At 43.4% G+C, this 21660-nt stretch overlaps 1 protein-coding gene across 1 annotated transcript in view; it reads left to right on the top strand.

Moving 5' to 3' along the window:
• The first annotated feature begins 17363 nt into the window (after nucleotides 1-17363).
• The window catches only part of SLC29A4 (solute carrier family 29 member 4), a 42379-nt gene continuing 38082 nt past the window's right edge, over nucleotides 17364-21660 (top strand). The window contains exon 1 of the mRNA XM_044678765.1: nucleotides 17364-17526. Within this exon, the coding sequence (XP_044534700.1) occupies nucleotides 17364-17526 (163 nt within the window). The remainder of the gene's footprint in view (nucleotides 17527-21660) is intronic.

Here is a 21660-nt window from a genome sequence, read left to right as displayed (position 1 = left end):
ATCCCTTAGGGCAGAAACAAGAACAATGAGTGGAAATTGCAGAGGCAATTTTTGACACAATGTATGTTTGGAGTGCTGGAAGTTCCTGGCAATTAGAATTATATAAAGGAGAATGGACTGCTTTATTAGGTGCTGAGATCTTCCTCAATGGAGGTCTTCAAGCAGAGACTCTCTTTAAATGACCATTTGTTGGGAATGTAATAGCGAGGATTCCTTTCAAGGATGGGCTGAACTAGATTGTTTCTAAGGTCCCACCAGTCTCTAAAATTCTGCATTTCTATAAGCTGATGAGATCACCAAGAAAGAGTGTAGAGAAAGAAGAGAATCAAGGACAGATCTCTGAGAAATCCCTCTCTCTGACCCCTACCCCCACCCCATTGCAGGTACTGGATGATTGTCCAGCAAAGGAGATTGAGAAGGAAGACTGGTAGAAGAACTAGGAGACAGCAGTGTCCCAAAAGACTAAACAGAAAGGAGAACAGTGTCACCAAAACATGAGGAGCGGAGCAGGGGTGAACTATCTCAAGCTGCAGAGAAATCAAGAAGAATGAGGACTCCAGACAGGGCCATAGCATTTCTGATTAGGAGACCTTTGGCAGCACTGGAGACTTAAGCTGAGTAGTGAGGGTAGAAGCCAGCCTACAAGGGTTAAGGTGTGAGATGTGAGTAAGTCAATGTTGTGACTTCTTTTTTCCCTTCAAAGCCACCCTTGGCATCAGTTTTCACCTGACTTGACCTGTGTAACAATACTGGGAGATGATGAGGATGGGAAAGAAACACACGATGTTCTGGGGAGTCACTCTTTCCCTCAGGGCTGGCACAAGAGAAGAACCTCAGGCTTGAGAGGCAAGCAGGCTGGCTTGGTGGGAAGGACAAATAAGGAGAAGCGGCTACATTAATAGAAGCTAAGCCAACCTTTCTGAGTGGCACAGACCGAGGGCCTCCTCTGAGCCTGTTTCTTGCAGGGCCCCTCCCTCCCTGGGGTGGCAGGCCGCTGGAGAGCATGCCCGACAGAGGTCCCTGCTGAGACTGACCGTCAGGCTACCCCGGGCCGCCCCACCCCATGTCTATATCTGGTGTAGTAATGCCAACTTTAGGGTTCCCGGGGTCCTGACTGCTTCTCCATTTCCATCACAGCCACCTGCGGGTTCAAACCCGCAACGGGACGGAGAGGGGAGGGAGTGGGCTCCCCGCGCGGGGTGAGGGCGGGGAGGGGGGGGGGGAGGCGAGAGAGAGAGAGCGATTGGAAGAGAGAGAGCTCAGAAGAGAAGGAGGAGGAGGAGGCAGGCAGGCAGGGGACCAACCTCAGGCATCGCCCGTGCAGCCCGCCGGCGCTCCCTCGCCGGCTCTCGCACGTTCACTCTCTCATACCCTGACACACGCGCTCACATTCGGAGATTCTCCCACCACCCCCGCCCCCAGCCCCAGGCCGGGTCATTCGGCGGCTCTCCCACTTCTCCTCCCCCGCCCGGGAGCATCGCGGGGAGCCCCGGGCTAGCTACATGGAGCTGGCGGAGGGGCGCAGAGAGGCGGCGGCGGCGGCGGTGGCTGGGGCATGGCTCAGACTGCCCGGCTGAGAGCTCCCGGAAGGCGGCGGCAGCGACGGTGGCGCTAAGACTGAGGTGGGGGACTGAGTGGGGGGAGCTGCAGTACCCCCAAGGCGGCTGCGGTCGGCCCCCCCCAGCCGGGCTCCGAGGTAAGAGACATGGACAGGCGGCTAACCTGTTGGAGCCCTTTGTCTGCGGCGGCTAGGCTCCAAGGACAGCCTGGTAGGGGAAAGGGGCCGAAGGGAAGGGGGCTAGGTTTTGAGCAGACTTAAAGGAGCTTGTGGGGACCTGCCCGAGGGGTCTGAGCAAGAGCCAGCCAGACTCTCAGGGAATATGGTGCTGGAACCGTGGGACTTGACCCATCATGACCCCCAACTATTGTTCCGTTCCGGGACCCTGCCTATCTCTGGGAGCTCTGTGGCTGCCTTCTTCACGACCCAGACTCCCAGACTTGGGGGGTAAAACAGACTCTTTATACGTGCTAAAACAAAGTATTCCCCCCACTATCTTACCGCCCCCCCATCCAAGGTCCTGGATGGGTGCCAGTTGGGCGTATCCGGGGCTCCCCCTGGTGGTGTGTGGGTTGGGGAGGAAGAGCCTTCTATGTTAAGGGACAGATTTCCCCCTCCCCGGGCCATGGTGAGGGAGGAAGGGAGGGAAGGAGAGTCCAGTGTCTAGCCGGGTAGACAGCGACGTTTCATCTCTGTAAGGGCTGGGCTCGGTCGGAGCCAACTAGGGGGTGGGGGGCCGTGAAGGAGGGGGACTGCTTGGGCACTTTGTAGACTGCCCGAAAGCCAGCGTACCTGAGATGGTTTACACAAGACATGCTGGAAGAAATTCACCAACCCATCAGCCTACTTTCCCCAGGGAGGTCCACAGGTAATACTTTGCCAAATTCACCACATATTCTCCCCCCCACCCCCCACGAGCATGGCTACTTGGCCAGGCCAGGGGCTAGTCCCAATGCTGTGTGGCCAGCACTCCTTTAATTCCCAGAGGGCATGGACCTGGAGGTCAAAGGGGGGGGGGGTCCCTGCCCCATCCCCCAATCTAGCGGATTGCCAGTCCCGAGGCGTCCTTGCCAGAGCTAATAGCCTCATGCATTTTTCCGTTCGCCATCCTTCCAACTCTGCGCAAGAAATTGTGGCAGCCCTGAAGGGCACCGAGAGGGCAGGACACAGACACGGGTGAAGGAAGCAGAAGGGGTGAGTGAAAGAGGGAGAGAGCCCATTTATTTCTATTTCTACTCCCACCCCAAGTTAGCATTTCTACCAAGCCTCCCCTCTTTTTCTTTGAAAATATAGCTCTTCCCTTCAGTGGTAGCCCAGAATCAGCCGCTGAAGATCCTACTTGCCCTTAAATTTCATGAGCCTTCAATAATTTCAGCCTCTTTTTTCCAGAGATATTTGCTAAGATAGGGCATTTCCCTCGCCTTCGCTGTGCCCCCTTGTAGCTTCCCAGACAGCCCTGGGGGTTTCAACTCTTAGGAAATAGTGGTTTCTACCTTAAGTTTTTCACATGGTGTTGCATAGTAGCAAGCGGGGGCATATACACGGCGTGGTACTTTACTATAAAGGTAAATTGGCCAGACCCGGTGGAAAGTTGTTGGTTCCGGGTTGGCCATGAGGATTATGACAGCGCTGGGCTCTGAGCGAGCCTGGTGAAAACTAGTTATTCATAAGCCTTGAGCTAGCAGGTGACGTGGAAACCCAATGCTACTTTTTTCTATGAGAGTTTGCTTGGGCTTCACATGTTTTCAGTCAGTCGCCTGTGCTGTTTGGGGTTTGAATGTAAGCTGTTTTATCTGTAAGTCTGTGCGTGGGGAGTGGGGGGCGGTGAAGGATGTGGGGTGGGGGGTGGAGTCTGCTGAAGGGAATTAGCAAAAGGTTAATGAAGCATGACTCTTCTCTGCTTGAAAGAAGAAACATTTCCCTTTTGATTCTAGCCCCAAAAAAGTGAGGAGTTTCTGTTTGACTTTGGGAAGGTGCTTAGTGGGAAAGGACGAATTCAAAACCTTGTGGCTTCTTATACAAAGGGGAAGCTGAATTCTGCCAGCCCCCATAAACAGCATGGTTCAGGAGCACATGGGTTCAAATTCTGATCCTTCCAATTTACTTCCTGGGTCACCTTGGCCAGGTCACTTAATTTCTCTTGATCTATTTTTTTCATCTGTAATATGATGACCCCTAAAAGTCCCTTCCAAATGTAAAGCTCTGTGATCCTCTGATCCACTGCAAAAATTGTTAACATTTATTTTTTTTTTGGTCATGGATCCCTTTGGTAATCTGATGAAATCTCTGGATCCCTTCTCAGAACAATGAGGTGGTGTTGTTGGGTTTTGTTTGTTTGTTTTTTGTTTTTATAATTGAAGAGGAAATGCTAAATTTCAGCTAGAAGTTAGTGAAAATATGGATGAAATTTTTTCCCCATCCAAATTCACAGATTCACTGGAATCCACCCCTGTACCCCAGGTTAGGAACCTCTGAACTACAGGTTCCTTAAGGAGATTAAGTATTCATGCCTACTTATGTATAGGGTTCTCACCCAGAGAAGAAATCTCCCAGCCTGGTTTTTCAAATTAGATTCAATTTCTCTTTTGCCATGGGGAGTTGAAGCGAAGGCTTTAGAAACCTGGGCCAAAGTCAGGTCTTGGAGAGTGACGTCACATTCCATTCCAAAAGCCTGGCTCCAAGACAACAGATGTCGCCCAAAGAGCTGGGCTGGCAAGACACTCACTTCCATGATGGATGGTGAAAGTTATAAGTAGGGCTGGGAGGTCCAGAGGGAGCAGATCTCCTACGGGAACTGTAGGCGTGAAAGAGATGAATGGCCCATGGAAAGCCCAGAAACCTTGTGTTTAGAAGATTCTGATCCCATTAAGACTCAAAGCAGCATTGGGTGGGAGAAGGCTGAGGGAGGGGTGTCAGAGAGCACAATATAAGTTAGACTGGATGTTCTTGAGTTGTCCTGAGAATAGCTAGCTTATCATTAGCGAATGCTATTTTCAGGACCTACTGGACAGTCTGGACCCAGCCTTGTGGAAAAGTACACTAAATAAATCAAGCTGGACCCGTGTTTTTAACTCACCCTTCCCCCACCAAAGAATAAAGACCAAGGCACTGAAGTATGGCAGATGAAATCTGCATTCTTTGCTGCTCACCCAGCATAAATCAATTCAGCCAGGCCTGGGCTGCATCATTCAGCCAAAGAGATCCAGGGTGGCTTTGGTATTTATGCTAGCCCTGGAACTCATCTTTGTCAGAGGTCTTTTGCCTTCATGCCCAGGATAGGAAATGTTTGGTCCTCCTGTGAGGATGCTCAGTGAGAATAAGTGTGGCCTCAACACCTCTCTGAAATCCTTTAGCAAATCTTATATGGAAGTGAGAGGGGAGGAAATTCTCTCATGTGGCATTATCTCATGGCCCTGTGACTGGACTTTCAAAGGTAAAGTTGTCATAGAATCATAGGATTCCGAGCTGGAAGGAATCTCAGAGGCCAACTAGTACAACTCCCTATTTTACACATGAGAAATCCAAGACCCCAAGGGAAAGGGAATTTCTCAACCAAGGTCATAGACGTGGTAAGTGGTAGATCTTGGATTTAAAATGAAGTTACCAGATGCCAATATACTTCTTTTCCCACTATGCCATGAAAGAAATGATCTCTTCCAACCCTCTACTTCTAACCAAAGCTACATTTAAACTGTTGTGGCCCTAGATTGAGAGTTGGAAGGAAAGGATCTTCATTTAATCCAATTACCTTATTTTATGGATAAGGAAACTGAGGCCCAAGAAGGTTAAGGGAATAATCCAAGGCCACACAAGAAGTAAGCATCGGAAGTGGAATTTGAACCCAATGCCCTATGACTAATTGTTGGTGTTTTATTTTTTCAAAGCCTTTCCTTAAAAATCATCAGATAGAGTGGAATTGCTTATCAGCTCTGGAAGGGGGGAGGAAAGAGGGGAGGGAGACAACACACATCAGGCAACTTTGGGAAACTTGTGTGTAAATTTGCTATTGGAATAAAATAAAGGTAAAAATTTTAAAATAAAACAAAATCACCAGACAGAGATTTTCCATAGTCTTGGGGTAGGGGTAAGGGGTGGAAGTTAGTGGATAGAGGGATAAACTGGGAGTCAGGAAGATCCAGGTTCAGATTTTATCTCTGGAACTTACTGTATGATCATGGGAAGTCATTTTACTTGTCTTAGCCTCAGTGTTTTCATCTGTAAAATGGGAATAATACCTTCTCTTGGAGAATTGTTACGAGGTATAAATGAGATGATTAGTGTAGCCAAATGGGATAATTATTGGTAGCCTGCTCCTGCATGTCATGAAATTCTGAGCTCTGCCTCCTGCCCACTTCTCTTGTACTGTCCTATATAAAGACAGTATGTGCCTGGTTGCGATCATGCTATCTTTTTAGAACCCCTTTGTATACAGACAGTGACCAATTTATAAGCTGGTTGGGTTCCTAATGATTGTGGATCACTCCTGTAGAAACAGACCCCCTGATGTATCTGAAAGGACTCTTGGGCATTGCAATATACTTCATAGTAGCACCAGAAAGATCTCTGGCTCTTTCCATCTTCCTAGCAGTTGAACTCATGAACATCTATTGTCTTCCCCAACTGGCATGTGGGTTCCTTGAGAATAAGGACTATCTTCTTGTTCCAGCTGTATCTCCAGTGTTTCTAGCAGTGCTTGATAAATAGTAATCGCTTCATAGATGCCCATTCATTCTCATACTAATGTAATCATAGTTCCAGTTTCTAAATCCATCCCTATCTCTTTATGTCTTACCCCTTTAAATTTTTTTTCAAACCCTTGATTCTAAGGCAGAAGAGTGGTAAGGGCACTTACCCTTAAGGGTAGGCAACTGGGGTTAAAGAACTTGTCCAGGGTCACACAACTAGGAAGTGTCTGAGGCCAGATTTGAACCCAGGTTCCCCAACTCCAGGTTTGGCATTCTCTCCATTATGCTACCTAGCTGCCACCTATGTCTCCTAGTTGAATACAATTTCATTCTACTTTAAGGGAGTTTTTGGAGAAATTCATTTAGTTAAATCTCTTTCCACTTTTTCTCTGATTAAGGCTAGATCACTTCTTCTGATAGAGCTAGGTTCTGGGTGCTGAACCCCCATGCTCCAGTTCCTATAACACAGGGATTTAAAAAAAACAACAACTCTTACTTTCCATCTTAGAATCTATACTTTGTATTGGTTCCAAAGTGGAAGAGTGGTAAAGGCTCAGCAACGGGGGTTAAGTGACTTGCCCAGGGTCACCCAGCTAGGAAGTGTCTGAGGTCAGATTTGAACCCAGGATCTTCTGTCTCTAGGCCTGGCTCTCAATCTCTTGAGTCACCTAGCTGCCTGTAACACAGAGATTCTTAACCTTTCTTGTGCCCTTTACCCTTCTGTTAGTGGTGAAACCTATGAGTCCCTTCTCAGAATTATGGTTATTGTCTTATATCCATGCTTGAGGGAATCACTAAAGTTCCTTTAGAGCAGAGGTTGGCAACCTTTTTGGCCATGAGAGCCATAAATGCCACATTTTTTAAATGTAATTTCATGAGAGCTGTACAGTGCTCACAGTGCAGCTCCTGTAACAGCTCCTGAAAAAAAATTGACTTTATGGCTCCTGCAGAAAGAGTCATATCTGGCCCTCAAAAGAGCCAGATATGGCTTGAGAGCCATATATTGCCAATGTTTTTGAGGTTAGGGAAAATGAAGATGTAACATTTTTCCCATCCAGATTCACACTCTTGAAATCTGTACATGCCCTCTTTGGGAGCCCATGGACCCTAGGTCAAGAGGCCGCTCATCTAACACATCACAGAAAATCAAAGATTTTGCCATTGATATGGGCTGAAATTGAAGCTGTGACTTAAGACATTTTTGAATGGAATTCTGTGAAGGGTTATAAGGGGTGAGGTTTAAGGCAACAGGAAGCCCTCAGTTCAGAGTACAACATCACTGGGTCACTCACCACCAAAGTCAAATCAGCCCAATCGAGAGTGGGACATTTGAGTCTTCTTGAAGCAAACCCAGTAGCCTTAGCAACAATTCATCATCCCAGTGACTTGGCCAGCATCTCCTGCTAGCAGTTAGGGTGATTGCTTTTGGGGATCCACCTGCATGTGATGTTCATAATTTAGTGCTAAGTGCATTGATGCTAATCCATCAGAAGCCATAGGAGTTCCACATGGGTCTGGCTCTTGAACTGAAGTGGAAACAGCTGGAAAGTGGATCACTAAAGCAGCAGTAATGCATGACCACAGTTTTTCATGGGACAAATCAGTGGTTCTCAAAGTTCTCGGACTTCAGACATCGTTACACTCTTTAAAATTATTGAGAGGGGGCAGCTGGGTAGCTCAGTGGATTGAGAACCAGGCCTAGAGACAGGTGGTCCTAGGTTCAAATCTGGCCTCAGACACTTCCCAGCTGTGTGACCCTGGGCAAGTCACTTGACCCCCTTTGCCTATCGTTAACACTCTTCTGCCTTGGAGCCAATACACAGTATTGACTCCAAGACAGAAGGTAAGGGTTTAAAACAATTATTGAGAAACAAGGCAGCAAGGTGGTTCAATAGATAGAATACCTATCAGGCCTGAAGAAGGGAGGTTCTGGGTTCAAATCTGGCCTGAGACACTTCCTAGCTGCATAAACCTGGACAATTTATTTAACCGCATTTCCTAGCCCTTACTATTCCTCTGCCTTAGAGCAGATTTTAAGTATCTATTCTTTTTTTTTTCTTTCTTAAACTCTTACCTTCTGTCTGAGAATCCATCCTGTGTATTGGTTCCAAGGCAGAAGAGTGGTAAGGGCTAAGCAATGGGGGTTAAGTGACTTGCCCAGGGTCACACAGCTAGGAAGTGTCTGAGGTCAGATTTGAACCCAAGACTTCCCATCTCTAGGCCTGGCTCTCCATCCACTGAACTACCCAGATGTCCCTTTTTTTTTTTCCTTACTAAGTATCTATTCTAAAACAGAAGGTTTAAAATATTTATCAAGAATTCTTGACCCCCCTCCCCCATCAAGCTCTTTTGTTTGGGTAGGTTATATCTGAGTATTCTGGTAAATGTTTAACAAGTGGATCTCAGAGGGGGAAAAACAGTACATGGGACGCATTTTCATATTTAATCTGCACTATTGACATTTTCTCCATCCCTTTCTTAAAGCTGGGCAATCAACAAAACAATAAACCAAGCCCTAATGTGGAGCTTTAGTCAATATCCGAGTGATAAATGCTCACGCTGAAAATTGAACAATAGGTTCTCTGGACCCTCTTTGAGCTGTGACTGGCACACCTCGGATTGTATCTATTAATAGTTACCACGTTAAAAAGAATACATCTTAATTCTATTATGAAAAGAGTTTTGACTCTGTAGATCCTCTGAAAAGGTAATAATAACAATAACAGTAAGAGTAATAATAGTTAATATTTATGTAATTCATACTATGTGTCAGGCACTATGCAAAACACTTACAATTACTAACCCTGGCAGGAAAGAGTTATTATTATCCCCATTTTATAGACAAGGACACTGAGGAAAAGAGAGGTTAATTGACTTATCCAGGATCACCCAGCTAATAAGTGTCTGAGGCTAAATTTGGACTCAGGTCTTCCTAACTCCAGATCTTCCACCTCACCGCAAACCACACTTTCAGAACCCTGGGATAAATAATTGTTTAATATTGATGGAGAACTAAAATAAAACCTCATACAAGCACCTCAGGGGAAATGGTGCTCAATTTGGAACGTGTCAGGTTAAGATAATAAGGTAGAATGTTTAAAAGTGTAAATGTTTTATCAGTATTTATTGTTCTTCTGTATTTCCGTCACTTCCCAATAACTAACCTCCTCACCCCAAACTCCTATCATTTACAAAGAAAAACAGTTAAGAAAAGCAAGCCGACATTTTGATTGTGTCTGTAGTATAAGTGGCATTCCAGACCTGTAGTCTACCACCTGTCTGCCTAAGGGAAGGAAATCTACTTTATCATCAACCAACTGGAATCAAGACTGGTTATGTGATAATATGAATTCTAATGTCTTAAAAAAATGAAATCCTTACTTTCTATCCTAGTAGCAACTCTAAGACAGAAGGGCAAGGGCTAGGCAAAAGGGGAAAAGTGATTTGCCCAGGGCCATGCAGCTAGGCTGTATGATTTGAACTCAAATCCTCCTGACAACAGGCCTGGTGCTTTATCCCCTGTGCCACCTAGCTGCCCCCGATATCTTCTTGTTGTTGTTGTTGTTGTTTATCTATCTATCTATCTATCTATCTATCTATCTATCTATCTGTTTATTTTTAGAATATTTTTCCTTGGTTCCATGATTCATGTTCTTTCCCTCTCTCCCGACCCCCCACCCCTCACCCCCCCACCCCCCCATAGCTGACATGCATTTCCACTGTGTTTTACATGTGTTATTGATCAAGACCTATTTCCACATTATTGATATTTGCACTAGGGGGATCGTTTAGAGCCTACATCCCCAATCATCAACCCATGCATTCAAGCGGTTGTCCCCTGATATCTTTTAATGTTGTTTTTATTGATAGAGTCTTGAGTTAGAATCTTCTTACTTGGTGAGCCCCTAATCTTCGTGGCCTCTCTTTTGCTGGCTAGAGTTGAGGTTCAGATTTCTTTTTATTGTTTTTTTAAACCCTTACCTTCTGTCTTGGAGTCAATACTGTGTATTGACTCCAAGGCAGAAGAGTGGTAAGGGTAGGCGATGGAGGTGAAGTGACTTGCCCAGGGTCATACAGCTGGGAAGTGTCTGAGTGAGGTTCAGATTTCAAACCACCCTCCCAATGCCCCATCCCCAAACCTCTTGTCAGGAGACACATCAGAAAGCCTTCTTTGTTTAACTTTTTTTTTAATTATCCTGAAAGCACTTATTATGAAGAGCTGGAGAAATGCACTCCAAGCTCGGAGTGGTTCTTTGCCATCATACAGAAAGGCTCAACTACCTTTGTTTGAACTGTGTGAGGAGGCCTGAAAATCTGGGGAAAGCTTCTGTCTCTAGGAGAATTATAGTACGTGATTCTCGGCACACTGGAAAGTGGGGCAAGAGGTTGGTGTCTGCTCACTGCGCAAGCTTTTGGAAAGAGAAGGACGTTGGGTAGACTGTCCTCGGTTGGTCCCCAGATCCACTCCTCTGGGGTGATGTTAAGTCATCTTAAGGTGATACTTCGGAACAGTGATTTTAAGATGGAAGAAGAATGGCATATCTATCTTTAATGTATACCAGGCCTGCCTCTAGCCAGCTGCTCATTGAATCTAGAACTCCCTGGGTCACTAAATTCACAGACAGGAGGGACCACCCCCTTGGCATTTTCTCTGAGTGAAGCAGTCTAGCCTTTGAGATGCTGATGGTGAGACCCAGAGGGGAAAGAACAGAGACTTTCTTCTTTGTGTCTGGAAGAAGGCAAGCCATGTTGGAGACTTCAGAACCAAGATTCAGGGTGGGTTGGAAGGAATGCAGAGGAGAGCAGTAAAAACAGCTGGAGCTGGAATGGTTGACTTGAAAGGCAAGATTAAAAGCTCCTGGGGGGAAGCTTTTGGCTGAACAGTAAGCAAAAGGAAGAAATGATCAATGTTTTGGCTTGTCTCCCAGAGCCAAAAGTATGCAACCTTCTTCTAATTTCATCTCTGATGAGCTTTGACCCAACCCTATTATGTGCACATCCACCCCAGGTGACAAACACAGACATTTATTACTCACATATTGGCCCCCATCCTATCCTCTCACCGAGAATAGGAATCTGACATCAGTCAATATATTGAGCGCCTGCTCTGTAGGAGACACCATGATGGGCACTGTGGGGGATCCTCACTCTGAAAGGAAAGTTCAGCCTAAGAAATCAGTGATCTGACGTTCATGGTGACTTCTGTTATTTCCTATATTGCCTGACTTGAGCAGTGCTAATGTTTTTATCCTGACCATCTCAGTTAGCCAGAACTGCTCCTGCTCTAAAGGATCTTCCTGTCACAGAGCTCAGGGCACCAACACAAATGTAGAGAATTGTTGGGGGAGGCGATTGTGGTGAGGGCAGAGTAGGAGAGTCTCAGGAATGCTTCTGAACTTGAATCTCTGGACAGCCTCTCATTCATTAGTATTCTAGAACAAAGATTCTTAACCTGGGGTCTATGAACACAGATGGGAAAAAATTACATCTTTATTCCTACCAACCTTTCACAGAAATTTAGCATTTCCTTTAGTTATTCATTTAAAAAAATTATTCTGAAAAGGTTCACCAGATTGGGAACCAAAAGGTTCCACAGCACCCCCTTCCCCCAAAGATTAAGAATTTCAGCTTTAGAAAAAGAGGCATTATGGTAAAGGGGCTAGAATCCTGGACTTGGCCTTAGAAGATCCATTGGATTCTTCTTCCCTCACTTACTAGTGATGCAATAGTGGGCAAGTCATTTAAAGTCTTTGAGCCTCATAGTCATTATTTATAAAATGAGAACAATAATAATTTCCACCCTATAGAATTATTGTGAGATCAAGTGATTTAGTGTGTACAAAGCACTTTTCAAGTCTTAAAGCAGTGGTTCCCAAACTTTTTTGGCCTACCGTCTCCTTTCCAGAAAAAATATTACTTAGCCCCCTGGAAATTAATTTAAAAAAATTTAATAGCAACTAATAGGAAAGATAAAGGCACCTGTGGCTATCACCACCTCCCTGGATCGTTGCAACACCCACCAGGAGGCGGTGGCACCCACTTTGGGAATCACTGTCTTAAAACATGAGACAAATATGGCATTCTACAGAGAGGATCTCTTTAGGATATGTTTGTGGTCATTGTAAACAATGGAGGAGGCAGGGTGGCTTACTGCCAGTGCCCTCATCTTCCAGAGGCCTAGTGAATTAGCTATCAGGACAGTTTGTTAAATTGACTTGATGGCTTGGTGGGATGAGGTAAGGGGATAGGATGGAAGCTGGCACTACGGTGTCTTTACAACTTACCTATGTAGGTGGTCTTCACTCTTCCCAACTTTTATGGAAGTGTTTTAACCAGAGTCAAAGCTCAGCAATATTGCAGGGCACATTTCATGTTGTCCATTCAGTTGTGCTTTTAGCTCAAGGCTTTCTCAGATCAGGAGGGAGGTTTTACAACTTGAGGAGGAGAGCCCAGTGAATTCATGACTATCAATCAACAGGTAATTCTTGAGTACCTATCAAGAACTGTTTGGAGTGGCATGAAATACAGTGGCACATCACTTTCCTTGAAGCCTCAATTTTTGGAACACATTCAGGGAGAAAGAAAAAAAAGGGCCTTGGACAAAGCAAAAATAAATGTCATAAAGCTCATGCATTTTATTTATAGGACAGACTTTAAGGCCCCTCAATCTGAACTCATTTATTCTTTTTTCTAAAAAATAATTTTATTAATGTATTTTGTTTTTGCATTACCTTTATTTCTGATTGTTGCCCTACATTGTGAGCCCTCCCTTAAATGAGAAATAAAAAAGAAAGATAAAAAATAGCCATTCAGCAAACCTAACACATCAGCTGAATCTGATAATATATGTGATCGAATGCATTTATTATATAGTCCTAATAAACTTCATGATCTGGCTCCCTTGCCCATAGAAGATTAGAAGCAACAAATTAGATGGAGATGTGAAGAGGGAAATGGGACTGCTAGAGTTAGCCATACTGACAGCAAACAGAGGTTATATTTATACACAGCTATGTGTGTGTGTGCACCCATGCACACATACACATACACAAACACAATTGATGTAAGAATGGAAAAAAGCCTAGCAGTTAGGGACCACTGAATGTAGGGGGGAAACTAACGTACTTCCACAGCCCCAATCACTGTGTTGTAGCACAGTGTAATCATTGATATTCATGGTGATTATCCTGAGCCTTCAAGAAAAGGTTGAATTATGTTGTGTCCTCTGTTTAAGAAGGCAGAGTAGTGAATAATGCATTTTTAAAAGATTTCCATCACAAATTATTAAAATCAAGAGCTTTGACACTTAAAGGGTAAAGTGGCACAGCTCAGGGCCCAGTAATGCTGAATAAATGAAGTGTCCCTATACTAAGCAATGTAGGAGACAGCCTACCTTGGTACAAAGAGCACTGGACATTGAGCGAAAAGATCCAGACAAGTTCTAGTCCTGGCCCTGCCACTAAGTTATTGTATATCTTTAGACAAGTTATTTCCTGTCTCTGGCCTTCAATTTCCAATGCTGTAAAAGAAGCAAGGTTAGAACTATGTCATCTCTAATGTTCTTTAGAGACTGAGTACCCAAACTGCAGCCCTCAGGCCGCATGTGAGCCACTCCCTTACTCCAGAGGGGGGAGGGAAGAAGCCCTCCCATTGGGCCACTGGGTATAAGGGTGAGTGATGAAAGAAATGTCCTCAGACATTCATGGAGCAGGGCAGGGGAGCAGCCTCCTCTGGCAAGCGTGCCATAGATTCACCAACCCAGCTAGGGCATGCTGCCTCCTCTCTTTATACTCTAGGTCACCTTCTAGTGAGCTGTCCATGGTATTAAGAGAAAAGTATATCACAGAAAGTTCAAAGCTAATTCTAAAATCTTGTATAGTCTTTTACTAGGATTGTTTGCACATTTTAAAATTTGCTGATTTGAATTTCACCTTCTTCCTGCCTCTCCTCACTCTCTGTTGGAGATTCTGAAAGGGAGTCAATAATCTTCCCTGAAAATGTCTGGAGCTGGTTACAAATAAATATGATTTTAAAAAACTAAATTTATAGCTGGAAAAGAACTTAGAGATCATCTACCCAGTGCTTTTATTTTCCAGATGAGGGACTAAGTCTCAGAAAGACCATTTTTTACCTATTCTACTCAGCGACTGAGGCAGGATCTCTGACTCTGAATCCAATGCTCTTTCCAGTACATCATATTGTCTTATTCAGGTACAAGAGCAGAGGATCACAGTCCTAGAGTTGGAAGGGACCCCAGAGGCCATTTATTCCTCTTTCCTTCATTTACAAATGAGGAAACTGAGGCCCAAGGACTTACAGGTGATAAGCATCAGAGGAAGAATTTGAACCCAAGTCCTCTGATTCCAGAACCACTATCCATAGTACCATGTGCTTTCTTATGCCTTTGGGTTCCAGGATGACCTATCTCCCAAATCTTTATTTTTCTTTACCCTTGGGTTAGGTTAAAAAAAAGTCACATTTTCAAAGGGTTAAAGGTCCACATCTTCACTGAATTTGGTCTAATTGGGGGAATAGAGTGTATACAGTAGAGTGGATTCTTTTTCAAATTAGCATGTATATGTGTTAGAATGTAAGCTCCTAGAGGGCAGGAACTCTTCTTTGTTTTGTCTTCATGTTTCCAGTGCCAAGCATAGTGATTTGTATATCATAGATGTCTAATCAGTGCTTGTTGGCTTGGATTGGGTTGGCTTTCATTTCTTCAGTTCTACTTTCCTGAGCTAGACTTGGTCTTTTTGGTGAAGTCAAAGCATGGAACCCTGTGACAGTTGAGAGCCATATTGAGGGTGGGAGTGAGGAGGAGGGAGGAGCTTAAAAGGATATGCTGTTTTGTCGTTAGTCATTTTAGTTGTGCCGAACTCTTCATGTCCTTATTTGGGGTTTTCTTGGCAAAAATGCTGGAGTGATTTGCCATTTCCTTCTCCAGCTCATTTGACAGATGAAGAAACTAAGACAAATGGAGTTAAATGACTTGTCTGAGGTCACACAGCTTGTTAAGTGTGTGAGAACAGATTTGAAGTCAAGTATTCCTGACTCCAGGTCCCAGGCTCTATCCACTTGGCCACCTACCTGACCCTTACAAAGGCATATCCGGCCATTAAAAGGCGTCAGCTTGAATCAGGCTGGGAAATGTTTTCCCTATTTCCCTCTTCAGGAAACAGGGGAAATTAAGATTTCAACTAACAAGAAAGTGAATTTAGGCCAAAACAACATAGAAACTATGAAGTAGTTGAATACTGGAATATATTTTCCAGAGGATCTAATAGAATTTCTTCTCCTGAGGAGCTTTAGGAATTGGATAACAATAATGATGAAGATGATGATGAAGATAATAACTCATATTCATATTTATATAATCAGTAACTGGGCATGTCTTTTCACTTCTTGGGGCTCTAGACAACTCAACCTTCAGTGGTAGAAGGAGTTTTCTCTTCTAGTTCTCTACATCTTTGAAATCATGAGTCGAGTTCCTAGCCCCTAATACTGCTTTACGATTTATGAAATACTTTTGTCACAACAGCCCCTATAAGATAGCAAGATTATTTTTATTCCCCTTTTATGGGTGAGGAAACTAAGGCTCAGAAAAGTAAATAATGATAAAAATATTTACATAGTACTTTAAGGATTAGGAAGCACTTTACATATTTTATCTCATTTGATCCTCATACAAATTTTGTGAGATAGATGTTATCATATCTATATTTTCCAGATGAGCCTGAGGCCACAGAGGAAGGTTAAGTGACTTGTCTACATCTGCTATATTCAGAGGCAGGATTTGAACGAGGGTCTTCCTGACTCTTAAGTTCAACATTCTATCTACTGTATAACCTAGATGCCTTAAGAGATACCCACACTTTCAAACTTGGCCTCAGAGATTTCCTAGCTGTGTGACCCTGGGCAAGTCACTTAACCCCATTTGCCTAATCCTAATCCTTCTGTCTTAGAGTTGTTACTAAGACAAAAAGTAAGGGTTAAAAAAAAAGAGACAGAAACTTTCAAAGATTGTCAAGGAATGACTAGACAATCATCTACCTTAGTTCCAAATGCTAGGGGATGGGCTAAATGTGTTCTAGGGGCCCCATCTAGCTTTTTAATTTTGTGTTTCTATGTTCTAAAAATTATTAAACTGTACATACCCTTCTATCCAGAAGTACTACTACTAGGTTTATACCCTCAAAGAGATCAAAGAAAGAAGACAGGATCTATATGCACAAATAATATTTACAACAGCTCCTTTTTTCCAGTGGCAAAGAATTGAAAAATGAAGAAGTACCCATCAATTAGGGAATGGCTAAATGATTTATAACTATGATGGGAGAACCTGAGCAAATCACTTAACCTCCATTGCCTAGCCCTTACTACTCTTTTGCCTTAGAACATTGGTTCTAAGATGGAAGGTAAAAGTTTAGAAAATAATAATAAAAATAAATCAATATAATGGAATACCATTGTGAGGTAAGAAATGATGGAGGGAATGGTTTCACAGAAACATGGGAAGACTCCTATGTTCTGATGCAGAGGGAATGTGAAGAACCAGGAAAACAATAACAACAGTATTGTAATGGCAGACAGCTTTGAAAGATTCAGGAACTGTGGTCAATGTAGAGACCAGTCACAATTCCAAAGTGCTCATAGTAGGGGCAGCTAGGTGACTCAGTAGGTAGAGAGCCACTACTATATAATGGGATGGGAGGTCCTGGATTCAAATTCTGGCCCCAGACACTTCCCAGACAAGTCACTTAATCCTGTTGCCTAGCCCGTAGCACTCTTCTGCCTTAGAATCAATACTTGGTATTAATTTTAAAACAGAAGGTAAGGATTTTTTTTTAAAAAAAGAACTCAAGATGAAACATGCCTTCAGATAACAAGATGAATTCAGAGTATAGATTGAGACCTAATTTCTTTTGGACATGACTAATGTGGGAATTTGTTTTACTTGATTATTCATATTTATTATAGGGTTTATTTTTTCTCATTGTGGAGGGGGTGGGGAGAGGATCATTTTATTGATTAGAAAAATAAAATGTAATATCAAAAAAAGGAATTCTATGCTTTTCCCATCTGTTTATTCTCCTTTGTTCTTCTTTTAAAGGGCAGTAGCCATGGGGTCAGTTGGGGGAGAACACTTCAAGGAGCTCAGTCCAGTAGTGACACCAGAGGGAAATGTGGTGATGAGCTTCAGTTTTGACAGCTACCAGTTGGAAGAAGAGGAGCTCCAAGCCAAAGGAAACCAGGCCAAAGGAGTCTTGACTTTTATGGAGCCAGGTAACAATAATGGAGAATTATCTTCCAAAGGGTACCCAGAAGAGGCTCAGGGATGGAGTCTACCCAGGGATGGGCTGGGAATAGAGTTAGAGTTCGCATCACCAGCTTAACTGCTGTGAGTTGGTTTGAATGAAGCTCAGAGACAGGGGAATGAATTAGGTAAATTCTCAAACTTCCTTTAAACTTCTAGGAGTCTTTTATTTTAGAGCCTTTTCTCTTGACTGATTCTAGGCTGAGCCATAATCAGAAAAATGACATTCAACAAGCATTTACCAAGTAATTAGGTGGTTTAGTTGATAGCGTTAAACTTAAGTCAGGAAGTTCTGATCCTTCTGGGTGAGGAGAGAGGGCTTCCCAGTGGTCAGAGAATAGGAAGGAAATTTGGAATCAATAAGTTGTTCTTCTGACTCCTTACCTGAAGATCTGTGACTCAGGCATGTGACCTCAGTCTCTATGTAAGGTAAAGATGGTGGCTGATGTCTATTGTATGAAACTCCTGACTGGTAGTCAGGAACTAAAGAAAGTCAGAACTAAAGATCTAAAATGAAAAGCAGAAAGCTTTGGAATTCTGTAATTTAAATTGCTATTTAAATACTTAGTATCAAAATAAAATAAACTTTAAAGCCCTAAAAATAAATAAATAAACAAACAAATGAATACTTAGTGTCACAATGGCACTGAAATAATAACTATATTTAATATAACTCATACGATCCTTGGACTGAAAGGGATCTAGAGGGCCCACTGAGCTCATCCCTCTGCCTTCAGATATTTCAGCCATCATGGATAGTCTTAGAGCCCCCTCCAGACTTCAAGAAAAGACAGTGGGGAAGCAATGTATGGAAGTAGATTAAACATTGGATTTTTGAACTGAAGGGGATCTAGGGGGGGTCATTGAACCCATCCTCCTGCCTTCAGATAGGTCAATATTTCAGCCATCATAGATAGTTTTAGAGACCCCTCCAAATGTCAAGAAAAGGCTGTGGGGAGGTAGTGTGGGGGGAGTGGATTGAACATTGGATTCTTGGACTGAAGGGGATCTAAAGGGGTTGTCGAGACCATTCCCCTGCCTTCATAAAGGTCTATTTCAGCCATCATAAACAGTGGTATAACCCCAACCAGACCTGAAGAAAAGGCAATGGGAAGGCAATGTGGTACAGTGGATTGGGTTCGAGTACCAGTTCTGCCATTTACAGACTGGAGATATGTTTGGGAACTTTTCTCAGTTTCCTTACCTGTAAAATGAGGAGTGTGGGTTTGATGGTCTCTCCAAGAGTCCTTCTAGCTCTAATCTATGATCCTTTGAGGTTTCTCTGGCCCCTTTGGTCTTTGTTCCAGCATCTCCACAAATTCCACTGGAGAGTTTGGAGCTTTGGATTTGGATTCAAGTCCTAGGTTTTAAACTCAACTCTAAGGGCAGCTAGGTGACTCAGTGAATTGAGAGCTAGGCTAGAAACGGGAGGTCCTGGGTTAAAATGTGGCCTGAGATACTTCCTAGCTGGGTGACCTTGGGCAAGTCACTTAGCCCCAATTTCCTAGTCCTTATTGCTCTTCTGCCTTGGAACCAATTCTAAGATGGAAAGTAAGGATTTAAAGCAAAAAAAATTCCTCCAAAACCAACTATTGCTATTCTTGAACAACTCACACAAGCTCTTTGAGACCCAGTTTATAAAATGGGGAGTAAAATAACTTGTACTATCTTTCTCATAAGATTATTAGAGGAAAAGTGCTTTGCAATCCTTGAACTTCTATGGGGAAAGGGAGTAGCTATTGTTTTTTAATGCATCACTGAGGTGACACAGTGGCTAGAGTGCTGCACCTGAAGTCAGGAAGACTTAAGTTCAAATCTAGCTTCAGATACTTACCAGCTGTTTGACCCTGCTTGTCTCAGTTTCTTCATAATAGCAATCGCAGGATTGTTATGAAGATCAAATAAGATAGTAATGGTTAAGCACTTTTCACAGTGTCTGGCATATAATAAACACTATAAAAATGTTAACTATTGTTATTTTATAGAGTAATACTGCTACCAAATTGGGCCCTTAGAAGAGCTATATTCCTCTCCCTGGGCTGTCCCCATGTGTTCTCTCCATCTTCCGAAATATTTAATCTTCAGTTCCTTACTGCAAAAACGAGGGGAAAAGTCTCTCCTTGGCTCAACTGCTGGAAGGTTTTAATTAGTTACCTCTCTCTGAGAGCTCTTGGAGAAAGCAGAGATCATTTCCTATTTAGATCTGCACTATTTGACACCACGATAGGATCTCCTTAGTAACAGAGAATAAAGACATTATAGAGACAATGATGGAAAAACCACTTACCTGGTCAATAGACTCCCTTAAAGTGGGCAGCCCCAACCACGGGGCCAGAGGGAGAGCCAGCTGTGTTTACACACTGAGTATCAGTTCTGGCCCTCTTGCCTGTTGCTCAGTATGGCTGTTCAGGTCTTGGCTGCCTCATACGAGGCAACTTTGATCCTTTGTACATCACCAGAGGGGTAATTATGCTTCCCACTGCTTACCCCGGCTGCTCTCTTTGTCTACACCAAGGGAACTCTGGGATGCTGGCTATATTTATCCCTTCGTGCTCAGCTCAGATGCACTATTGATCCTCTGCCAGGCCCAGGGGGGACTTTCTGCTGCACAGTCACCCAACCTCGGACCCTTCCTGCCCTTCACTTACTCCCAAGTGCCCTTTTTCAAAGCATCTTCCATCTTTACTGGGGCATGCCCAATTGAGATATCACCACATGCTCTTATTGGGAAAAGACTTTTCTTATTAAAAATTCAACATCTGGAATGATAAAATATCCCCTGGCAAGTGAGGGGCAATTATTGATTGAACAAGTTTTTCCAATCTTGGCTCTGAATGAAAGTTAAACTCATAAAGGAACCCTGCTCGTTATTTCAAAGATGACAGAGTCCCCATGAAATGGTGGGGGAAGAATAATCTTGGTGAGCCACCACAAAGCCAGATGGATGCTTAGTCTTTAGGCCCACAGTAACACCTTTCTTTTATACCTTGCCAGTCCACTTTTGAAGAGATAGACATGATTGTGTCCATTTTACAGATGTGGAAAACAGAGATAGTAGTAGGTTGCCCTATTTCCCCTCACTCTTCATTTTTATTTATTTATTTATTTTTAAAAACCCTTACCTTCCATCTTGGAGTCAAAACTGAGTATTGGCTCCAAGGCAGAAGAGTGGTAAGGGTAGGCAATGGGGGTCAAGTGACTTGCCCAGGGTCACACAGCTGAGAAGTGTCTGAGACCAGATTTGAACCTAGGACCTCCCATCTCTAGGCCTGGCTCTCAGTCTACTGAGCTACCCAGCTGCCCCCTCCCCTCACTCTTTAGCACATATGTTCTTCTCTATAAGCCTCTGACCCTTCCCAGTTAGTGGGGGGCCACTGAGGTATTTCCCTTTTGGGGTGCCAGATGGTCAGCAAACCACAAGGCAAGTTCCCCAAGCCTCTCCTATCCTGTGACATAATTCTGAGAGTTCAGGTCAAAAGTGTGTAGGGAATTGATCTAACTTTAATTACTGACAGAGCATACTTTATGACTATTTCTTGATTATCCTTACTGATTATTATCTCTTACACAGTTATTCAATGAACTAATAACTGAGCCTATCTCTTACTATACATAGAGAGTTACAATGTTACATTAATTAACAATGTGATTGCAAGCTAATTAATTACATTTTTTCTTACATACTAGAGCACTCAATTACATAAGGTCTTCTTTTATGCTATTGATGTTGGTCTTCTTTTATGCTATTGATGTTGGTCTTCTTTTCAACTAGATTGTAAGTAACTTGAGGACAAGGCCACTTCTTCTCATGTCTTGCCTATGAAAAGTAGCAAAGAATTGGGCACATAGTGGGTATCTGCTGATTTAATAAACTAAAGTAAGGTAATAGACCTTCCCTAACTATAAAACCTAGGAGGTCTAAATTCATGGATTCTTATTCCATATGCAACGGTACATATTTTGTGGATACATACATCCCTCAGCTACCTCTCTCCTCTCTCCTCCTGGATATAAACAGTCACAGGATGATAGAGCTGAAAGGAACCTATACATTTGTCCAGTGATGGGCAAACTTTTTAAAGAGGGGGCCAAAGGAAAGGAAA

Source organism: Gracilinanus agilis, chromosome 1 (genome assembly GCF_016433145.1).
Source record: "Gracilinanus agilis isolate LMUSP501 chromosome 1, AgileGrace, whole genome shotgun sequence".
Taxonomy (NCBI): Eukaryota; Metazoa; Chordata; class Mammalia; order Didelphimorphia; family Didelphidae; genus Gracilinanus; species Gracilinanus agilis.
Note: the sequence above shows the minus strand (reverse complement) of the source record. Positions and strands in the feature narration are given on the sequence as shown.